Here is a 24,579-nt window from a genome sequence, read left to right on the forward strand (position 1 = left end):
AAGGTTTCAATATAAAAAAAACGGTAGCACAGTGGGGTCGAGGCACAGTGTGGACGAGGCATAGATGGGACAAGTATAGATGATATCTGACAGTGATTAAAATCACTATCATAAGAAACGCTTCGATGCAAATCTGTAGATAATGTTTCATTTAGAGAAATTGGTGGATTATTCCAAAAGCAACATCAACTCTTATTTCTTTAATTATATCCTGATTAGTAGTTCTTTGATTTTAAAATATAATATATGAATAAATACTAATTATAGTTTTTAAATTCAGTATGAAATTGTGAGGCCAGCTATGATGTATGGTTAATAGTGTTGGGCGGTTGATAAGAAAGTAGAGCAGAGAATAAGTGTAGCAGAGATGAGAATGCTTAGTTGGATGAGTGGAGTGACTAGAGAAGATAGGATAAGGANTGTAGTGACTAGAGAAAATAGGATAAGGAACGAACATATAGAGGGAGTTTAGATGTAACACCAATCGTAGATAAGATGACAGAAAATAGACTTAGATTGTTTAGTCATGTTATGAGGAGAGAAGAATTGGAAGCTGTAAGAACAGTTATAGAAATGAATTTTGAAGGAAGAAGAGCTAGAGGAAGATCAAAAGAGATTGAGAGGGATGCTATTGAATGCGATTTGAGGACAGCTGATGTGAGCGTAGAAGATGTGGGAGATCGTGTCAAGTGGAAGCTTAGGATAAGGGTGGCCGACCCCAAGTAGTTGGGATTAAGGCAAAGAAAAAGAAAAAGATTACCAGAAATTCCGGTGGCAATTGACATAATATGATTGTTGTTTGGGAATGTACAATTTAGCGTTTCGTTGGGTTTAAACAATATAGCGTCAAATCAATTTCCTACTCTATCGGTTGTATATTAATATACACTACACTTTAATGATACAATAAATAAATAAACTCACACATACACACATATGCATTTATAACATTGTGTCTAATGTAAGTATAACATGATAAAAAGTAACCGTAAAATGAAAAAAATGGAATATAAATTTTATTACTCATATTAAATGTAATGTAACTCGAAAAATATTTGTTTAAATGAAAAAATATAAGATTATATTTTTATTTATAATTGTCTTTTAAACAACTTTTGTGCGAAACTTTTTTTTGTAAGTTAAATATTTTTTTTTGAGAAAATTAAGAAAGCTCATATTTTTGAACTTTTGCGAGGATTTAAAAAAAAAGCTCAATTCCAATCTTGAGGACTATTAGTATGTCATTATACATATTTTAATTCAACTTTTAAAAAAACAAAATTTTTTCCGCAATTTTTCCTTTGTTGACTGGCCTAGATGTCAATTTTAAACTTGTAATTGAGCTAAAAGTTATGGTAATATATTCAATTTATTTTACTATAAACTTTCATAAATCTTTATCAAAAATTTTTCATCAACTTTAAAAAACCAAAAAAATAGGTTAAAATTGAAAATTTGGACTGATTATTTTTAACATATTAAAAATCAAATCAGTAATAATTTGAAAACAAATTTTTTTTTCTTTTAATTATTATTTTATATATATAATTAGTAATAATATAAAAAATTAGAAGTGATAGAAGAAGTCTAATTGCAGATTTGAAAACAACGCAAAAAGTTGATTTAGAAAAGTATATTTTTGCTTCTGATGAAAGTTCCTTGTAGTCCAGTGCATTTTTTTATAGTAACAAACAGTTTTTATTGAAAATTATTGTATCAAGCCCTTTAAATTGTTATACACGTAAAAGTAAAGCAAAATATAACTTATTTATTATTTTTATAATTTCTCCGTTTAAATTACAATATTAAATTATTGAATATCAATTTCTTAATAAATTTAAAAACTATAATTAGTATTTATTCATATATTATATTTTAAAATCAAAGAACTACTAATCAGGATATAATTATAGAAATAAGAGTTGATGTTGCATTACATTTGAACCTAAAAGTAATTGGAATGTTTTTTGAACAGTTTTGAGTAACATTTTTTTTCTAAATGTTAGCAATATGAATGTAAGTATTGTGATCTCATTGAAAATTTGCGAATTTGATAACAGTTTTATCTGATAAGGATTTTATTTGATATTTTCTTTCAAAACTTAACTGACACTATATTTTAAAAAATTTAAATCTTTTTGTTATTAAATTTAACTATCAAAACTTTATAATAACTACAATAAATTAATTTATTTTTTAAATGCTTAAATCTTTAGATCTTTATTAAACATATTTGATAATATTATTTTTATTGTAAATTATAAGTGATTAAATTTTTTTCAGTTAAATTTGTAAATTGATACCAGACAAAAAATTAAAATAATGATATATTTGTGTTCCAATATCTTTATACAATAATTAATAGTTATATTTAATGAGAATTTGTTAGATTTTTATCTTTTTTTTTTTTAAGTATCAATATGAAGACTTACAAACTGACTATTCATCAAAAAGCCTTTAGTAGTAAGTTTCTCATAGTATTCAATGTTTTTATTATAATTTGTTTTTTCATAATTTAACACATTATATTTAAATAAAATGATTTTATAGGCTCTGAACTTATAGTAAATCGTAAAGATTTTCCAAATGCTATTAAAGGAGATATTGTAGAAGTGTATCATTCAGATTCAGAACATAACAAACTTTTACTTCAAATTATGGCTTTCAAAGATGATCTCCAAAGCAAAGGTAGATACAATTAAAAATTGATAACTTACTAGTTGATATTTTTTGACTAATACCTTTTTTAAGTTATATAAACAAAAAATAAATAAAATTTTTAGAAATACTTGTGATAAATTTGTATACATATATTTTTTCAAACAAAAATTTATAGACATGGGATTAAATTTTCTGCTTAAAAATAATTATTATTTGGACAAATGTTTTTATTTTTTATAGATACCATTAGTATTGAACAAAGCATTGCTAGTTTGTTTCAACTTAGAGCATATAGTGATGTTACTGTAAATATAGTACGGCCAGAATCTGTTTTACTTGATACAGTTGAGTTTACATTTAAGGATCAGTATCTTGGTAGATCAGAAATGTGGCGCTTAAAAAATTCATTAATGGATACTTGTGTGTATAACAATAAAAAAATGGAGTTCTGTGGTGGATATATTCGTGTTCAAGTTTATGAAATGTGGGTAAAAGGAAAAATGGTTTCATGTGGTGTCATTAATCAAGATACAAAGGTCTAACTTATTTTTATATTATAAAGTTGATTAATCAAAATATGTAGTGTCAATAATTGACGCTAAAATAATTTTTATTCTCAGTTAACTATTTGTTATTTATTCTATGTAATTAAAAATGCTTTTATTTTGTGTTAGTTATTTTTTTAATTTGGTATTGAACAGAAAAATTTAAAAAATTTTGTTAAGATTTACTTGAGTTACAAAATATACAATTTTTATTACTAATTTTAATGTTTTTGTTCTATTTTCTAGGTTATTTTTAGATCTGCAACTAGTATGGTGTATGTATTCCTTCAGATGAGTTCTGAAATGTGGGAGTTCAATTTTTTAGGTGATACATACTTTGAAAAATCTGTAGATGGATTTTTAACTGATTTATTTGATAAATGGAAGGTCAGTATTGATCAAATTCAAAAATTATGATTATGATTTGCATTTATATTTTAATTTATTTTCTATGTAAGTTAGAGTTTTGGAAGTAATCATGAAGTGACAATTGTTCTATTCTCTAGAGTGTTTTATAAAGCTAAAAATTTGGAAGAGTTTCCTGAATCAATGAGGGAGTGTCTTCAAGTAGATTACAAGAATCGTTTTTATGAAGATTTCTATCAGTAAGTATTGTATTTACATATAAGTTAGTGTTTTTCTTGCTTTTGCAATTTTTGTTTATTTTATGTATACAATTTCATTATTATTTTAAAAAATAGGGTTGTTATTCAGAATGAAAGATATGAAGATTGGTCTGCTGCATCATTAATGTTGCTTAGGCGTATTTATTACACTTACAAAAGTGATGTACTTAACTATCATTTTAAAGTTCTTCAAGAATCTGGAGTTACTGCTGATCAAATACCAGAAGCTTATTTATCTCAGGCTCCTCAAGGAAATTTCCTGGAAGTTTTAAATATGGCTTTAAATGGTAAAGTTAAATTAGTTTTTAATGGTGTTAAAAATAATATTTGTGTGTTTAATGAGATTTTAAATTAACACCAATAGTGCTGTTATCGATAAAATCATTACAATTTTACTTGGGAACTGAAAAATCTAAAATACTAATTATAATACTAAAAAGTATTATAAATCAATTGTTTAAAAGAATGGTGATATTGGCAGTATTAATTATGGGTAGGTGAAGTGGAGAGAAGCGTTTGGTGTGTTATGTGTTAAGAGAATTCCAATGAGGTTGAAAGGTAAGTTCTATAAGACTGTAGTGAGACCAACTGATATATGGTTCAAAGAGTTGAGCGGATGACAAGAAAGTAGAGCAGAGATGAGAATGCTTAGATGGCTGAGTGGAGTGACTAGAGAAGATAGGAAAAGGAACATACATATAAAAGGAAGTATAGGTGTAGCGTCACTTGTGAATGAGAGAAAATAGACTTAGATGGTTTGGTCATGTTATAAGGAGAGAGGAATTGGGAGCTTTAGGATAAGGGTGGCTGATTCCAAGTAGTTAGGATAAAGTCGAGGTAAAAGAAAAAGATACATATATTTATACTTTTATAATGTATCATAGTATCTGCAAATGATATATGAACAACATTTATTATTAATAAAAATAATATAAGAAATATATTCAAATTTTTTAGTATTTGAAAAACATTACATTGAAAGAAGTTTAGATCGTACTGGACAGCTAGCAATTGTAATATCACCGGGAATGGGTGAATTTTATGTTGATAGACAATTGACAAATGTTACTAAGCAAAGAGTAATGGATAATGGAGTTGGTATAGATTTGATTTGTGTAGGTCAAGAACCATTATATGCTGTTCCATTGTTTCTTGTAAGAATTTTGATATTTATTCAAAATAATTTTATGTCGAAAGTTAATATATTTTTTTAATAGCACAGTAAGAAATATTGGAATATTTAATATTTTTATGTAAAATAATTGTTATAGTAATGTTTTTCTTAATTAGTTTCAAAATCGAGATGAATCACTTGGAGATGACTGCAGCATTCCTCACTGGATAAACTTAAGGTATTTATACTTATTGTAGTATTTACTTTAATTAATTTACATTTAAATCAAATATTTTAAATACTTATTTATAACCAAATTGTTGACAGTTTTATTATTTGTTAATTTAAGTTAAAAATTGGTATGGTGTACTCTGGCAGATTTCAATGTATTGCAGTTTTTAAAATGGTATACTCTAAAATACAAAATTTATTGGATAAATTGAAATATAGGATTGATATACAGGGTTATTTTATTCGATCCAGCAAATTTTTTGCATTTTGTTTTTAATTTTTAGAGTTTATAACTATGTTAAAACCATTTTTTAACTTTAATGCAAAGCTGAGGAGACAGTATTGGTTTTGTGATGGTGTGAATTAATTTTTATGTCTGTCCATAATGTTTCCCAGTTTTTAATGAAACATTTTTATTAATCTATGCATCAAAATAACCCAATTTAATTCTAGTTGAACCTATTAGTGCAAAAAAATTTAAAAAAACGTCTTCAATTTTAGAATTGTAAAAAATATTTTTTCTACATTTTAAAATTACTATAACTTTTTTTTTAAAAATACTAGTCTTAATGAAATTTTAATAAGGTGTACTAAAGGCAATAAACTTTCTTTTTATATGTTTTTATAAAAGTACAATGAAAAATTTAAGTATAGGAATAATTTAAAAGGTATAAACCCAGGCCATGTAACCAAAAATCCCAAATTTCATCACTTTAAAAAAAAATGTATTACTTTTTTTTCATTTAACTAACTCTTTAAATACACTGATTATAATGAAATTTTAATAGTATATAAAAGTAAAAACTCTCAATAAATAATTTTCTTAAAGTTCTTATCGACTTATCAAATTTTTTTGAAGTGTAGTGCAAATAAATGGCTATTTGGAAAAAATTATTTTTTCTCATTAAAGAAAAATAATAAATAATATGTATTGTTTAAAAAAAATATGCAAAATATTTGTTGGATCAAAAGTTATTAATATGTCAACACTTGGTAGGATACACATTATATGATTTGCTTCTAATCTAGGAAAACAAATTTACTATTCTTAAAATACTTGTGGAGTTACTCATTTAAGAGCTTTTGATAAAGAATATATTTTAATAAATGTACATATTAAAGATTTTATTAACTTTATAATTTTACAAAACAAAAAATATTATCTAGCTTTTATGGAAGTAAAGATATGCCACCTAAGTCTACATTTGTTCCTCGTATTAAAGTACCTAGTCAATTTTCTAACACAAAATTAAATCGTCGTAAAAAAGGGTTGAGAGTAGTATTATCCACTACATTACCAGCTTCCATGCAAAATGGTTTTACTAATTGTGCTGATGATTATATAGCTTATGATAATGATGTTTTTGAAAAACGTAAAAGATCTTATTTCCCAAGATTTAGGTAAGTCCTTCTATCATTTATCAACTGAATGATATTTTTGCATTTATTTATTTTTAGTCAAAGTACTTTTATTATTTAAGTACTTTTTATAATTTTCTTGACATTTTATTTTAATTTATTTTTGTCAATTATATTTTATTTTGACTTATACTATTATATTGTTAGCCTACTTATATATTGTAATATTTTTTTACATTCTTATCTAATAAATTTGAAAATTAATTTACAGAAGTATTAACAATATTATTCCGTTTTCTTATAAACAATCAAATACATCTACTATTGTGAGAAAAAAGAAATTTAGCACTTGTAGTTTTGAAGTAAGTTCAGATCGTTCAGTTATTTCAAGTCGCAGTCTTTCTCCCTTAAAACAAAGGAGCATTACACCACCACCAAAAAATCAATGTGATTCTTGTATATCCCCTTTGAATAGTATGTACATCTTTAAATTAATAGTTAAATTATATAGTTTTATTCATAATATAATGTGAATTTTAATCTATACACTTTTATTATCATTTACTTTTATAAATATATTTTACTAAAGGAAATAAAAGTTTAAGTATTGATGATGGTTTAAAAAAGTTGGAAAAATATGATGTTCTGGAAGATGAACAACCTCCAAAAACTAGTTTTAAACCTAATCGAGTTAGAGGATTGATAAATCCATTTGATAAATCACAAGCACTTTTTAAATTGACTTCAAATAGGAGAAGGTGGAGTCATACATTTTCTGAAAGTAAAACATAAATTATATCTTAAATGATTTATTGTTGATGTTGTTTTAAAAATATTAAAAGTAAATTAAATACTTTATAATGTAGAATATCCAAAAATACAAAAAGTTCAAGATGATATTGAATTAGTTGGAAATGCTGAAATGGATATAGATGAAACTGTTCATCAATTAAATAATTTAAAAAAAAATCTTGATGGTATTGTATTTTGCTAATTATTACTATGAATTAAATTATATTGCTTATTATATTTTTATAGTAAATATAAATATTGAAAAATTTCTAAAAAATAGAATTGAAGAAAAACAAAATATAAAAAATGCCGGTCAAAAATCATTAGGTGAATTTGATTGGTTAAGTCAATTTTCTTCGGGTTAGTATTATTTGTTATATTCCTAAGAAAATTAATAAAAAATAAATAAACAAGTTAATTACTAAACATGTTTAATAAAAATATCTTAAAATGAAATTAAGGATAACTTTTAGGTGTTGATTGGAAATCATTAGTATTTCCAGCTTGTCTCCCAATTACAACAGATTATTTTCCTGACGATGTCACACTTCAATCATACTATGTATTTTCCAATTATAATTTACTACCTGAAGATGTAAATGCAGATTTTGCTCAACAAAGAGCTGTTTACCGACAGCCTTTATCTACTTTAGAAGTATTTTACCAAATGGTATCTCAGCGTTTAGCTCAAGTAAATACATTAAAAATTATTTTATAAATATAATACAAACTGCATTCTTTTGGTCTTGCAGTATAGTAAACCTTAAATTAATTTTATTAAATTAAAAGATTAGATCACAATCAAATGCATCTTATTTTATTATGAAAAATTTTCAGATCTATTTAATGTATATATTATTTAAAATTGTAATAAATATTTTTTTGTAAGATTTGCTAATTAATTTTTAGATTTCTAAACACATTTTTCTTTTTGAAATTTAAATATTTAAATAATTTAATCCCTTAAATGAAGTTTTAGTAAGAATAACATGTTATTTAACACTATTACAGATTTCATATATTTCGAGAAATATTATCTGATAATCACAAATATATATATTTTTGAAATAAGCACAGTTCTAGGTTATTCCTCTAACTCATAAAATTTACGAGTGTCAGATTCTATATTTAATATGGAATTAATTAAAACTTAATATGTATGTATTTGTTATTTTAGGTTAAAGAAAAGTGTTGTTTTAATTATTTTATACTCTATGCATCTCTCTGTCACGATGCATATATATTACTATAAAATCCAGTAGTACAACATTACAATAATTACAATTAAACACTCTCATTGTTTAATGTATATTTTAAAATCATATATTCATTTGTCGTGGCAGAACCTAGTCAACAATATTTATTTTATTGTTTAAATTACTTTAACTTGCAACAAAATATGTTATTTTACTCAAAAATAGAAAATTTTAATTAAAAAATTATTAGTGATGAAAAATAACATGCAGTTATAATTTTTTTTTTTTGAGAAATCATGATTTATATTTTCCTGTAATTTTCTAAAATTTACGAACTATTACATAATACTAGTGATACAATTAAAGTATTGTCCTATGGGGTAAATATTAGAAAATCATCTTTCTAAATAAAAATAGATTAATCATGTAAGATTTTTTTTCAGGGTAGGATCTATCCTCCTCATAGTACTATTTCCAATCATGCTTCAAAACGACACTAAAAGTTTTTTTTATTTAAAACCAAAACATTAAAACTATTATAGTATTATTAAAAAATATCACAATTTCTTTCATTTGATATAATCAATTTATAATGATAAAGTTTTATAACAAAAACTTATTTCTTCATAATAAAAAGTAACTTGAAAATATTTGATTTTGAGATATAGCTATTATCTATATTTTTTTGATTTTAATATCATCTGATTTGGTTGGTCTGTTTTTTACATCAATGGGAACTTAATGGTATTTTTGAAAATAAAAAAAATTGTTAAAACGTTTTAATATTAAGTTTATTTATTGAATAAAATTCTTTTTTTTTTTTATTTATTTATTCATACAATATAATATTGTTGAAATTAGGTACGATGTCAATATCCAAAAATATATCAGTGATGAATCCTAATTATTAGTAGATCAAAAAATTCTTTACATTTAAAAAATACCATATTTTAAACACAATATTTTGATTATCATGATTATCATGATTAGAATAAAATTTTATGGAAGTCTAATTTAACTTCTTTCCTCTTTTTATAATATTTCTATCTATAAATATCTATATTATATTATATATATACGATTTCATAATTTTAGATGAACTTTTTAGACCCACCAGATTGTGCCTATAAATATTATATTATAATATTTTTATACTTAACATAAAAAAATAACACATATCAGAAATTGTTTGTTGTTATGCCAAGTACAATTTTATTAAAAAAAATAGTAATTTTTACCTAAAAATATGTTGTAAAGTGTTATAATAACCCCAAAAAAACATAAATATTTTAGTTTTATTAATTGAACAAATGCAAAATAAATTTTTCAATTTTTGTTTTCCATTATATAAATCGAATTTCGTGTTTGGAAAGCATCGTCTAAGATAACCCTAAAAAAATAAATATGTAATATGCATTGATATCCAAGACTTAGTCATAAACATAAAAAATAATTTTGTCTTGTTTACTTTTATATTTATATTATTGTATTGTTTCTAAATATTTTACTTATTATAGATGAAATTCATTTATTTCTATGTTTTATTTAAAATATAGATTACTATTATATTAAAATTTATTTTTATAGGGCTTTCAGTTAGTTGTGAATAAATCTGAAAACTCAACAACAGATCAGTCCAAAAAGAGAATTAATAGTATTGTTATGAGGTCAACTCTTCCTATGGCTGAACCTTTCATTGAAATGCGTCTTAGTATAGGCAGAATTGTTCACATTTTAACTCTTTGTGGATCAGAAATTCGTGTCACCCGATATAGACCTAGGTGAGAAAAAATTATACAAAACTTGATTATTTATTTTTATTAATTAATATAGTTATGAGCTAAAACCAACTACAACAAGTATAATTACAAAATAATTATTAATTGTGTACAATGATACTAATTTAATATTTTAAATTAAATGACAAAAGATATCTTATATATTACACACTGTGATTTAAACTAAAGTTTTTTCAAAAGGGAAAAAACCAGTCAGTATTAATCAAATGCATAATACAGTTAATTGGTTAACTTAAAATGTAGTTAGTAGTCAAAGTAAAAAATAAAGGACTTAGATAAGTGGGTGAATTGAGTTTTAACTTAGAAGAATAAGTTAGAACAGTCTATATTATTCAGGAGATTTATAGGGAAGGATTTATCAAAAGATTGTCTACAATATGAAAGATTTTTTAATTGAAGTATACTTTGAGCAAAAGAATAGTTATAGTTAAAAACAGTGGCTAAGGAGAGATAAGTAAGTCAGTCAGTAAAATTTTCTCTGTATTCAATCAATCATCAAGCTGGACATTGCAAAAATGGTATCTAAAACTCACAACCATACTCCAATAGTAGATATAATACTTTAAGATACTTTGATAAATGTAACTCTTTATAAATTCTATAAGTAAGTCTTAAAAGTTTAAGGGCTTTACAACATATCTATTTAGGTAATTTTAGAGTAGCTGACAATTTATTTCAATGGAAATTTTGAGAAATAATTTCATATCACCAGCAAATATGAGTATCTTGGTGTGTTTGAGAACAGAGTTAGTATAGTTGAGAAAATGTGCAAACAGTAGATGATATAAGATCATACCTTGAGGAACGCCAGAGAATTATGGGAAAATGCTAATATAGTAACCATGAGTTTATTACACATAATTTTTTATTAGTCAGATTTGATTGGATTCATGAAAGCAATAAAGAACTAATACTAATGCAAACAAATTTTAATAAGCAGTGTGTGATCTACTTAATCAAACACTTTTGCAAAATCAGTATAAATGACATCTACTTAACAATTTTGATTAAATGTTTCATTTATGTAGGTAGTAGAAATAAGGTTACAAGGAGGAAAGAATTCGATTATATCTGATTCTTCTCTCATAAGAAGAGAAGAACCGGAAGCTGTAAGAACAGTTATGGAAATGAATGTTGAAGGAAGAAGAGGTAGAGGAAGACCAAAAAAGAGATGGAGAGATGCTATTAAATGCGCGATTTGAGGACAGCCGATGTGAGCGTAGATGATGTGGGAGATGTGTCAAGTGAAAGTTTAGGATAAGGGTGGCCGACCTCAAGTAATTGGGATTAAGACGAGGAAGAAGAAGAAGAAGAATAAATAATATTATGTTTAATTATCAATCTTTACATAAAGATATTTTTGTACAATGTATAAATTATTGCATGATATTAAAGATAAATTAAGAGCTTTTATTTTTAGTAAAAAAAAATTCTTAAATTTTTTTAGATACTAAGTTTTGCTTAAATTGATATCTATGCTCTAAGTATTAATTAAATTATGGAGCACATCCTTTGATATGCAGTAAATTAGGCTTAAGAGTAGTACGTACTTAATTTATCAATTTTTTATGTTTCTTTTATATTTTTATAAATTTCAAGATTTCCATATGCCTCATTTGAAATACAATATAGATATCGTTTTCAAGCTCCTGATCATTCGACTTATGGAATATCATGGATATCATTTGTTACGGAAAAATTAGAAAATTATAATTGGAATTACATGGACCATTATTTATGTACTCGCGGAGATACAGACTATGCGTTACATGATGTAAAATGTTTATGATTACTTTTTTTTTTAGTAAAACTTTACTTATACAGTACATTAAATAAATTGTGTATAATTTTATAGAAACTTAAATACTGGAGATTTCGCATGTATCTTCTTCCTTGGCGTCTTGAAGCTACTAGTACAATTATGGACCATCTAAATGAAAATGTGTATTGTGATATTTACAAAACACCAACTATGGAAGAACAACATGATTTCACTAATAAGTTTATTAAATTTATTGAGACATGGGTGAATCGTCTGAAAAGATCTGCTGCTCCTAGTATTAAGGTTTGTAATTTTTATTACGTAATAGCTTTTTCTGACTATTTTAATTTTAATTTATTTATGGCAATCCTCAATGATAAAAGACATAATTATATATTGAATGGAAGTAGCAATATCTTATTTATATGATTGGATATGTAATAAAAATAATTATTTATATGTAACGAAAATTATCTGATGGAGTCATCATCAATTCTTTCTATAAATCTTTAAATTCCTACACTTTATTTTTAATATTAAAATATTTATTACTAATACATATATATTTATAATTTTTCAAGTTAATTTACTTGGTGTGAATATAAAAAATGCACTGCATTTTTTAATTTAAATAATTAATAAAAATTATAAATAATTTAATAATTCAAATTCTAAAAAAAAAAAAAAATAATGCACAATTGTAAGTAAATATATTTAATATAAATAAATAGCTATAAATATAGTATTAATAATAATAATTAGTAATAAATTGTATTCTATATTATAATTTAGCCTTGTATTTTCAAAAATTAAAATAATGTTATTTAAAATGCATTAAATAAATTTGATTGTCCGTAAAAAGGTTTTTTTTTTAATAAAAACTTCCATATATTGCTATTTTTCAAGAATGAGTAATTTTTTTTATGTATTAGAGTTCAAATGAAGCTGCTATGTCTCCTTTCAGAGATCGAACAGTTAGTTCAGTTCGTAATACAGAAAAATTACGACCCAGGTTGGTATTAATATATACTAAATTTTAAGCTATACTGTATATTTTTTTTTTAGATCAGGATCTAAAGTATTTGATAGAGGAGGAACAGTTACTCCTGATACCAATCCAAATTCTGCTGATGATTTAACAGAAGAAGTTGAAAGGTGATAAAATCTAAAGCCTTTATTTAATTGTTGTAATATGTAGTAAATTGTAATTTTAGTAAATTTATTAATTCATACAACTCTGGATTGCTGATTTCAAAAGAGAGCATATCAAATACTGAATTAATTGAATGGATGCAAGTAGGTATTGGATTGTTTGTTAATAAACAAACTGCAGGATTGCCTAGACATACGTTTATTAGCTATGATGCAGTCACGTGGTTAATGAGTAATGTTTCAAATTTTGTAAACCGACAAGAAGCAGTTGATAGATTTCAGGTAAATTTATCTGCAAATTTTTACTATTTGATTCAAATAATTGAATTTGAAAGGAATGTGACTTGTTATAAATAAAGTTGTAGCAGACATTTTATTTTAATGAATTGTTTAGGAAATTTTAAATGAGCAGTTAATTTGTCATGCATCAGGAAACTATGAACACCCATTTATTGATGGATTTTACATGTATTATATTCCTTTGTCTGAATCACCTACTGAAAAATGTAAGTCGGTATAATTTTTACTAAATTTTTTATTATTTTTCTTCAGATATCTAGTAAATACTTTATTATATAATTATGAGAAAAGACTACTGAATTTTACATATTTTATGTAGACTCATAAAATATTTAAATGATAAAAATTTTAGTATGGATTATTTATCATTATTAAATTATTTTATTTATAGCTAATAAAAATGGTTAAATTTAATTAACAAGCATAAAAATTTGAAATAATAGAAATAGTATTAGATTTTTTTTAACGTTGCTTAAGGCACAATACTTTACATATCACTTTTTAGTCAAAATGACTGGTAGATAAGCAAATTTTTTATTTTTAATTAACATTTTCCTTTTTGCTGTTAAATCAGTAGAACATCAATGAAATAATAATAATAAAATAATTATTATAAATAAACTAATTTTTTTGAAAAATTGTAAAAACTGAGTTGCGAGATGTTGTGCCTTATGTGACGATATTTTAAAGTGTATTTTGAGTGTAATAAATAATAATATTAATTTTATCATAATGTTTAAAATATTGGCTTAAACTCTAAATTACAGCTCCATTTCCTCAACATGAATTTCAAGCTTTTGAAAATGAATGGGTAGAAGTAGAGGTTAAGCCACCAATTTTATATCCAGAAAATACAGCTTTCCTTGTTGATAACTTGATGCCAATAGAAGAGAATAATATCAATCATGATAGTAGGTGGAAAGGTAAAATTTAATCAGTATTTTTTTAATGTCTTAATGAAATTAAAGCATTATGATAAAAATAAGTTTTAAATTAGTCATTTCATTTATTTGATGCCAATTGGTAATTCAAAAGAAAATTATAAGTAGAATACATAATAATATATTTAAATTTAACAATAGTGATAACAGAATAAATATAATGAATCTATAAAAATGTATGAGATAACTAGAAGTAAGTTAAATAATTAATATCTAATTTGTACAATGCGAACATGTCAAACTAAAAATTTAAAAACAAAAAAAAATAAAATGTTGCCAAAAATTAATTTAAGGTTCAAGGAATTTTTAAGAAGAAGAAGCAATCTATGTTGAGAATAATTTTGAAAGAAGGTGATACCATGAGAGGTAACCAGGAAAAGAGAAATAAAGAGTGTGTAGGCAGGTGGCAAACGTGAAAAGGCTGATATTGCGTTTTATGAATCCTAGAAATTTACCAACAGTAATACTAATTCGGTATTCAAAAAAAGAGTGGGAGTTATAAAAGAACCCACGGTCACAGGAATCACGCTCATTTATTAAAATTATAATATATTAACACTTATAAGGATAAAATAATCCACTCTATTTATTTTTGGTTAAAATAAAAATTATTTTTTGTATTTAGTTTAGCAATGATCAATATCACCATATAAATATCCATAATTAAACTAATTTTTTTCTGTAACTTTTTCATTTTAAAGTCATAAGAGTTTTTATTTTTGGTATTTAAGATAACCAAATGTTTTTTTTTACTAATTTTTAAAACTATTAACCATTTTCACTTTTTGATTACTTATATTCTTTTATATTTAAATAGTTGAATAACTTTTCCGTGGTTTTAAAAATATTGTAAACCAAAGATGCTCAACAATTTTAAACCTTATTTTGTTATTTATTCAATATATATGTACTTTAGGGAGTAATAAATTTTATCCATACAAAAAATCTTTCAATCATTTTAGCGTATTAGATGCATAATTAACATGTGATATTCTAATAAATTTGATTTACAGTGATTTATGTATTTTATTTTAATTAGTTCCATGGTATAAAGAAGCTCATTTAGAGATGGATGTAAATAGTAAAAGTGATCGGGTAGAATGGGGTCATGCTCGTTATCAAACAATTTATAGATGTGATCGGGCTTATGAAATTATTGCTCAATGGGTTGCAGCTTCTGGATCCATTGTAGCTGATTTGGTAATAATAAAATAGTTTAAATCTAATTTGATTTTCTTTGATAATATATTTTTATCTAATCATTTTAGATATATAACTGGGCAAGAAAAGCTCAATCTGGTGGATTTCAATTGATACCATTACCAGCTGATCCTTTTGCATTACCGTACACATTAAAATCAGATCCTCTTAGAGGTCCAGTTTTTGTTCCTCTTAATTTAGAATGTTTAATGACAACTGATGGAAAGAATTATTTATTTTATGGTAAGCTGTTTAGAAAATTGTTAATTGAAAACTGGAAACTGGAAATCAATTATGCACTATGTGTCAAATAATTAAATATTATACTTTGATTAATATTATTAGATTGAAAAAATATAGACAAGATAATTTTTTAAATTACAAAAATAAATAATGAAATTTAGTTGTACTCAGCTAACATAAAAAAAAAAAAGTTTATAGATATACAGGATATCCAACTGAGTACTGAAATCATCAATAACTTTTTATTCATCAAAAAATATTTTGCATTACTTTTTATTTTTTTAGTAAAAAATTTCTAATAAGAAAAAATAAAATAATATTTTTTAATTTTTCAAAGTTTTATTATTGCCATTTATTGGCACTTTACTTTCAAAAAAAAACTTAAGAAGTTAATAATTACTTTAGGATAAGATGTGTGTCATTGTTAAAGTTCTCATATCATCTATTTGGGAACGAACAGCAAACAGTGCAGCTGAACATTAGTGTTAAGCGGCAACTGAGTGCTCCTTTGTACCACACTGCACCCCTATTTTTTGATTATGATGGATTAATGTTTAAATATTAATATATTATTAAGAAAAGAAGTATAACAAAAAAGGGTAGATATGATAAGTGAATTTTATTGTAATATAAATGTGATATCTTGGAATAAGTTCTGGGGAGTTTGATATTAGAATCCACTACGGATTTGCTTGATATGAATATTTCAAATTTTTTCTAGAAATAATTTATAATTGCACCTACGGTTGTCCTCTACAAGTTGTATTTGCATATAAATATTTTCTCTAGAGATATAATACTTCTGTAATCAGGGCCGGATTTAAACTTTTGGATGCCTGGGCAAATTTTTTTTTGAGGCCCCTAACAGTAAAATAATAAAAAAATACTCATTATCGAATTAGTTAAGGATAAAAGTTTTAAAATTCACAAACTTGCACTTAATAACTATCTACCTAAAACGTGTTTATTTCAAGTTTGAAACACTGCTGTTCATGTAACACAAATTTCAAAATTCATTTAAAGATAGCAATATTACAATAAATTTATTAAACCTTCATAATTTGAAGAGTAAAAATAAATATAATAATCTTACAATTTAATTTATTAAAAATTTTAAATTCAACCTCCATAACAGCTACATTAATTATAAATTATAATAAAAGTTTAATTAAATTTAATACTTTAAAATTTTTATTGGCAGTAGGTAGTAAATAGTACAATCAAAATTATTTAAATCAAAAATGTTAAATAAAAATATATTTTTATAAATTTGGTACTTTTCTTGATTTTTTTCCTGCAGTCTTCTATAACTTCATCAAATGTTAAAAAAATTAGTACATCATTTTCAATGCTCATAATAGATAAAAAATTTAATCTCCCTTCATGCATTGAAGTCCTTAATCTATTTTGAATGATCTTCAACCTTGAAAAAGAGCGTTCACCATTACAATTAGTTACTATTATTACCTACTAAGTTTAAAGAATGGGCAGCACAAGGAATNTATTACCTACTAAGTTTAAAGAATGGGTGGCAGCACAAGGAACCCACGTAGCTAAACTGTTTTCAGCAATTATTTTGCTTTGAAGAACATTATATTTCCTACTCATAGCTGACGCATTGTCATAAGATTGACCTCGACAATTTTTTATGTCTAAATTACATTCTTCAAAAAATTTCATTATACCATCAAACATTTCTTGAGCCTTATGTCCTTGATTTGGCAAAAACTTTAAAAATCTTTCAACAGGATTAGGGCCTTCCATAAATCGAAAAATTATGGTTAGTTGATAAACATGACCTTAGTCAAGCGATGAATCTATAGATATGGAATAGTACTTTGATTTTTTTATGCGCGAAATTATGGTGTTAAATACTTGATATCGCATACATTTAGTTCTTCACAAATAGTTGAGGATAAATAATTAGTATTGCCACTTCCACAATTACCGGTTTCTTGAATATGTTTTTTTAAAAACTCGTCATATTCGGCAATAAGTTCTAGCAAACCAAGATAGTTCCCATTACTTTGAGATCCAATAATCTCATTATCTCCTCGTAAACCCAACCCACGCTTGCATAAAAACTTGATAACACTTACAAGTCTCGTCAAAACCTTTTTCCAATAAAATTTTTCTTCACCCATTTGTTTTTGAAGTTCAGCATTAATACGACCTAGAATAACTGAACGATCTTTAAATGCTATAAATGTATTGAGATGATTCTTTGAAGTCTCATGCTCGAGAAGTTGTTCGTTAGAATTTTTCCAGTTGAAAAATCCTTCTGTGTTAAACTGTGTACGCAATGTAGTTGATGACATTAATTTACATATTGAACAGAAAAGGTGGCTTTGGAAGGAGAAAAGCATAACCATGATCGTTTAATTAAGTCACCATTTTTACATTTTCGCTTAAACATTCCAGTGTTACACTTACGAGTCCATTTACCAGTACTATTTTTTTGCACCAAAGATTTTTTTTTAATTAGCTCTTCATTGCAATTTTGTAAATGTATAATACCTTTGTTAATCCAATAATCTACATATGTTGACATATTTTCAGGCCATAATCCAATATCAGTCATCATTTCAATTGGAGAATTTTGAGTTGTCTCTGTTTCAGAAGTATCTTGAATTTGAAGAGAATAGGGTATTTGATTAAATTTAACAAGATGCGAAACACTGTCCACATAATTTGAATTTTCTTCATTAAGCATGACAGAAACATTTTCACAAATTTGAGAATCTGTTGTAAATATTTCGACATTCAAAGATTCTATTTTTTCAGCACTAGTATCATTAATGTTTGTTGATTTTTCAATACTAGTATCATTCATGAATGTCGGATTAATAATTGTCTCAGAAGTATCAGAAGCTTTATTTTCGCTTTGTAATAAGTCTGACTTAAAAAACTAGGTATGCATTTTGTTTTTTTAATTTCATTTTCAATTTTTTCTTCTTTTTGCTTTTTTAATTTTCGGTTAGCAGCGCCACTTGCCTGAACTCTTTTCATAGTTTGAAATTCGAATTCCCTATAGTCAATATTTGATTATAAATTCGAAACCAAAAAAAAAAAATTTAAATCAATATTAAAAATCAGAATTATGATGAAATAAAATTAAAATTGATTTTGAAAATATTCATTGTTGTTTTGTACGAGGCAGCTAGACCGTAGGACAGCTAGTTGTGCACCGCACTAGAATACCGTTTTACCTTAAACCTGTTTAAATCGTTATTATAGATGCGGGAGTGGATCACCTAGGAGATGACGGCTAATGGTATATCCAATAAGTAACGAGAGTAGACAATATTTAAATCACAAATGAACATATACAGAGTGATTTTTTTATCATAACCCACTCAATTACTTACAGAATAAATATATTTAAACATTTTTTTTTTTGTTATCTTTAGTTACACATTATTCTTGAATTCTTAAATATGTAATACTTTTTAAGTTCATCCCTTATGCCTTGTAAGGGGGTCAATGTGTGCTGTATGCCCCAATGTCATAATGTTATCATATGACGTATATCGGTATTAATTTTGCAGCCAAAATTATATAAATACAAAACAATATTTATTTTTTAAAGTTGATTTTTTCATAAGCCGAGGGTTAAAAAGTTTAAAATTTTTTTATAGTATTCGGCATCTGGTTGCCCCCAAACATCTGCTGCCCGGGCAAGTGCCCTTAAAACCCTCCGTTAGATCCGGCCCTGTCTGTAATAATTTTTATCTTTCAAAGCTGTGTATTCATCATTCTTTAGTATACTTTTTTTTTTTATGGTAAATTTACTGCTTTAAATGTAGTAAATAACGTTTTATTTTACTCTTTTCTATTATACCCCATAATTATGTTGATCTAAATACGAGAGTGTTAAAATAATTACATATTGTTCTATAAGGTCATTTATTGTAAATTGGATACAATTTAAGATCATAAAGCTGTTATTCTCAATAATAAATTGGCGAAATTTAAACTCTTATTCTCCGATTTATGTCAAAACTATCACAATAAGACATTTACCAAAATTTGGTTTAATAATTTATTTGATTTAAATTCCATTTTTTAAAAGAATATCCAGAAGACACATGGTTAAGAAGGTTATTATTATTTCAAGAAGTCATATTGTATCGTTTTGGGTTTATAATTTGTAATTCGCCTCCTAACACTGAATCTTACCACAATCAATACATACATACTACAGGTAAGTTAATGCTTAATTTTTAAAATTGACTCATTGTTTATAGTATTACTGTTTTTCTCTATATGTAAATAGAAAACTAAGAAGATTACTAAGTGTAGCTATAACATTTAAGTTAATGGTAAAAAATATTCTATTTTTAGGCAACATGTTTGTTCTTATACTGTCAGACTTAGTTAATGACGAAGAAATTATTGGAACAAATACTGTGAATGTTGGTGGTTCTGTTGATAAAGACGACAATGATGTTTACACATGTTCATCAGATAGAGTTGGGAATTCAAATGAAGATTTATTAGAGATAGGTAGTAATGGTGATCAACAACTTCTCAATCAGCAACAATTAGAACAACACTATTTACAACAACAACAATTTAGTCCTCATATGGAGTACGTTGTGACAAGGCATCTTTATCATAGATCTGGAACCAACAACGACACCAAAAAAAATAATCAAAAACGAGAAAATAGGGTAGGTGTTGTAATTTTATATGCAGTTTTATTTCTTTTAATAAACAATTTTGTTTCAACGTTAATGTTTTGAACCACTATTTATAACAACCAATAGTTAGAAATAAATTAACTTGTCTTCAGTTAAGTACACTTGTAAAAATTAGGAGTTAGAATTTTGAACGAAAGATTATAGATGAACTCAATGGTGTACTTAGAATGTTTGAACGGGCACTTATCCTTTTTAGTCTCCCTAGACGTGTTATTTATTATTTATTAATTTACTTTATATTTATAACGAATTACAACAAAATCCTAGCCCTAAATTATTACAATTATTGGTCAAATTTAAAATATATAATAATTATAATACAGTAATTGTATTATTTTTAATTTACAACAATTATATGAATACTAAATCTATTTTGTTTTTTCTCTTTATGATTAATTCAAAAGCGAACTTTGATTTGATGTTCCCTCTAGTAGTAGAAAGTACGGGCTAACTTATTAACCCCAGTGTAACAATCAATTGTTGGTATCTGTATACTACACGTTTTCTACTAGCTTGAAAGGTTGTCTGTAAAATAATATTGTCATTGTATATATTAAGTAAACAATAACTATCAAAGAACCTATTAAGTCCCTAAACTAATATTTTCGTTACTCCTCGAACTCTGATAATGGATCTCACTCAAGAAAAGGGTTTATCTTCATAGCCTATAGTTGGGTTTGATAGTTTTGCTTTAATTATATATTACTTACATTAAATTTTGTACTTAACGTCCAGTTACGACGATCGTATTCATTTTTTTTTTTAATAATGTGTAATTCAAAAGTGTTATAAAGATAGGAAAGCAGTTATCACAGTCATTAGCATGAGGGGATATAAAGTAATTAGGTCGTCCATATTTTATTATCAATAAAATTCGAAGAATTTGCTAGAATTTTCAAGAGTTTTGGTTTTACTTTAATAACATCTAGGAATGATAATATAAAAGATTCGTTAGATAACCCTAAGATAAAGGAGAAGAAGGGGAAAATAGAGCATTTATAAAATACAGTATGAATGTATGCTTGATGTATGCTAAAACAAACACTTTACCAGCGTAGTATGAACCCGTTATATATTATAATTAAAATATTATACATTTAAAAGTTACATCACAATGCTCAAATGTACCTTAACGTAAAGGAAAAAAACATAGGGGCTATTTAAATCATTTAAGAAACATTAAAAATCAAGAAGTTGGTAAATCTCCTGTTGATAAACATTTATTGACACATAATTACTCCATTAAAATCATAAGACTAATTAAAAACTTGAATAACTACAATGAACTTAATATTAAAAGGTTAATAGAAATGTTTAAAAATAAAAACTACCTAATTGATTAGAATCTTGGGCTATTGAAAATAATGAAAAATTAATTTAAAACTTGCGTAAACTGGTAAAATAATATATTACTTAGTGATAATGCCATTAGGTGATAAGATCACTAGGAGTATATAAAGGTTTTTTTTAGTCGGACTGTCAGTATCTGTTAAGCGTTTATAATGGTAACGTTTTTTTCGAAATACATACACGTGATAGATTAGGGAGATAGTGATATAATGTCACCATTTATTCTACTCACCTGTATGGCGATTTCATCAAGTCATCATCCAAAAGCAACTAAAGCGACCGGCAGCCGTCTCGCCTAATTCATTACTTTTGTTTTTATACTATAATTTTTACCACATTTTACTAGGATCACCATATATTTTACTTAAGCGACAATTAGTGACAACCATACTCCAATGTAATACATGTAAAAGGTTTATATGGTCTATTCATTTATGTCTAGATCTGATGGAACCAATATTATCATTAATTAGACAAGTAAAAAGAGAAGTGGTTACTAATTAATTTTATCTATGGATCAAATATCATAAACTCGTAGTAGTATAAATCGTACATTTGATACTGTGTCTTAGTCACCGTACTGATTGTATTTGTTATAAAAATATAATAATTGTTTGTCTGTTAACCATTTATTTTACTTGCTCAGCTACAAGTAGTGACATCTATGTTAGCGTGACAAAATACCAGTGACGGGATGACTGACACCTTTAATACGCGACTTTTCAGTACTTTTTCAGTCAAATATTTTTTGTATTTTTTAGTTTTAATATTTAAAATTAATTTTTAATTTTAAATAATAATAATAATATCCATAAGTGATCAATTCTCATTTTATATTCAAAATTTAAAATTGTTGATGTAAAGGTTGGATTTTTGTGGGCGTGGAATCATATGGTAAGTCGTCGGTGGAAATGGTCTAATCCAGCGACGGGCGATGAACAATTCCAAAATCGTCTTTTAGAAGACTTCAGAAATTTTTGTGGTAACGCCGATGGAAGATTACAACAATTTTGGCGTCAGTGTAAAAACCAACACAATCGAAGTAAATAAAAACATATCTGTGATCAATTAATCATTTAAGAGTCATTCGTGATAAAGTGTGAAATATAGGATTAGAAATATTAAAAATTATATTTTTATTTTGGAAGAAATTAATATTAATGAATTAAGACTGGAATTACGACTTAAATTATTAATTATGATATGTTATATAATTACATGTATATTATATTATACAGAAAAATTAGTATTTATTCAATTCCTTATGTATTGTTCAGAATTGTTTTTCATTTTTTTGTAATCTTAACAATACTATTAAACAATTTTTTTTCATTCTTTCTATTATTCGTGCCTTTTTTTAAATTTTTGTTGAATACTAAAATTGTGTTTTTACCATACATGTATGTTTTAATACTTCTCAAATATATGTGTATTCCATCAAATTTTATTTATCTAATTAAATAAATAAAGTTTGTCCAAATATGCTCATAAAAATTATAAAAATATAATGTATATCTCAAAAAAAAAAATCATTTTATTTACATGACCATTAATCAAATTTCTACTTGGAGAGCATCGGGAGCATTGTAATTTTATGAAAATATAGCAAATACTTTTTACCAGGTTGCATCAATGTTGAGCACCTCCTAAAAAAAATTTGTGAATTAAACATTGTGTGTGAATGACACATTTTGATAAAATTCTAAAATACTCTTCTACGCTAAGAGTGGCCGACCCCAATTAGTTGCGATAGAGGCGAGATAAAAGAAGAAGAAGAAAGATTCTTTCGCGCTAATTAAAATTTCAAACCAGGAATTCATTAGGTATCCCGTAAATAATTAATATTTTTACACGTTATTCTTAACAAATATTAAAATATACCAACATAAATTCATTAAGACTAATATAAGCAGTCATACGTTTAGGTGATTCCAAAAGGTGTCCAGCGGCTCTTAGTGATCGTTTTTTCATAGTGTTATTTATACAAATTGGCGTCTGTGCGCGATTGTGGTTAGGCGGCTCAGCATGAGTCTGGTCGACGCGTGGCTACATTACACCTATAGATAACACCATATGATGTTACTCGCAACTAACATCTTGGCGTCGTCATCTAGTCTCAGTATACAAATTCACCAACGTAAAAATTTTAAACATATAAATTCAATTAAGGCGTAGTGATTTTCCGTTTGTAGGACAACTCTTTACGCTATGATGGTTGTTTACACGGACAAACCGCGTCTTAAATAGTGTAAGTCGTTACTTTATTTTAATTAATGTCTTGAGAAAGGGCCCAGCATTGCGCTAGAGATTTTCAAATGTCCACCAATATACTAACTCAATAGAATTTTAGTTAGTTATACCGCCGTTCACTTACGCTATGTTTATAGAAATCTAATGAAAAATGGTACTGCATTACTATATAAATTCGGGGACGTTAGTGTTGTAGTGGGTTGTTGACGATCGACGAGACACGGGATAATGTGTGTCAAGACAGGAATAGTTCAGATTTATTTAAATTTCTATTTTCATGATACTAAAGCACTTCGGTGCCATTGATACGAATAATTTCACCTATTTATTGATGAATCTTATGAATTCCTGGTAC

At 25.7% G+C, this 24,579-nt stretch overlaps 1 protein-coding gene across 4 annotated transcripts; it reads left to right on the forward strand.

Moving 5' to 3' along the window:
- Positions 1-1,861: 1,861 nt before the first annotated feature.
- On the forward strand, positions 1,862-23,318 carry LOC126902900 (GATOR complex protein Iml1). 4 transcript variants are annotated; one of them, XM_050680610.1, is made up of 28 exons: positions 1,862-2,016; positions 2,414-2,463; positions 2,551-2,688; positions 2,902-3,197; positions 3,453-3,593; positions 3,669-3,811; positions 3,908-4,119; positions 4,790-4,986; positions 5,123-5,184; positions 6,345-6,578; positions 6,808-7,010; positions 7,126-7,317; positions 7,403-7,513; positions 7,575-7,688; positions 7,802-8,019; positions 10,112-10,305; positions 11,923-12,097; positions 12,179-12,388; positions 13,018-13,097; positions 13,151-13,240; positions 13,300-13,519; positions 13,632-13,743; positions 14,305-14,460; positions 15,518-15,678; positions 15,747-15,921; positions 19,994-20,125; positions 20,266-20,594; positions 22,839-23,318. In XM_050680610.1, the coding sequence occupies exons 2-28, from the start codon at positions 2,421-2,423 to the stop codon at positions 23,022-23,024; spliced, it is 4,524 nt and encodes a 1,507-aa protein (XP_050536567.1). In that variant the 5' UTR covers positions 1,862-2,016; positions 2,414-2,420; the 3' UTR covers positions 23,025-23,318. The 4 variants fall into 4 exon arrangements, 3 of the variants coding, with proteins under 3 accessions (XP_050536567.1, XP_050536566.1, XP_050536568.1); XM_050680609.1 differs by lacking the exon at positions 1,862-2,016 and having other exon boundaries at positions 2,246-2,463; XR_007703369.1 differs by lacking the exons at positions 1,862-2,016; positions 20,266-20,594; positions 22,839-23,318 and adding an exon at positions 18,481-18,833 and having other exon boundaries at positions 2,238-2,463.
- Positions 23,319-24,579: the final 1,261 nt, after the last annotated feature.

Source organism: Daktulosphaira vitifoliae, unplaced genomic scaffold, assembly GCF_025091365.1.
Source record: "Daktulosphaira vitifoliae isolate Bord-2020 unplaced genomic scaffold, ASM2509136v1 Scaffold_3, whole genome shotgun sequence".
Taxonomy (NCBI): domain Eukaryota; kingdom Metazoa; phylum Arthropoda; class Insecta; order Hemiptera; family Phylloxeridae; genus Daktulosphaira; species Daktulosphaira vitifoliae.

Excerpts from the sequence above, each read along its gene's own strand:
- LOC126902900 (XM_050680610.1), top strand. The coding sequence starts at position 2,421 with ATGAAGACTTACAAACTGACTATTCATCAAAAAGCCTTTAGTA. Across the intron at positions 12,098-12,178 it reads CAGACTATGCGTTACATGAT|AAACTTAAATACTGGAGATT; the intron begins GTAAAATGTTTA and ends ATAATTTTATAG. Across the intron at positions 13,744-14,304 it reads TGAATCACCTACTGAAAAAT|CTCCATTTCCTCAACATGAA; the intron begins GTAAGTCGGTAT and ends TCTAAATTACAG.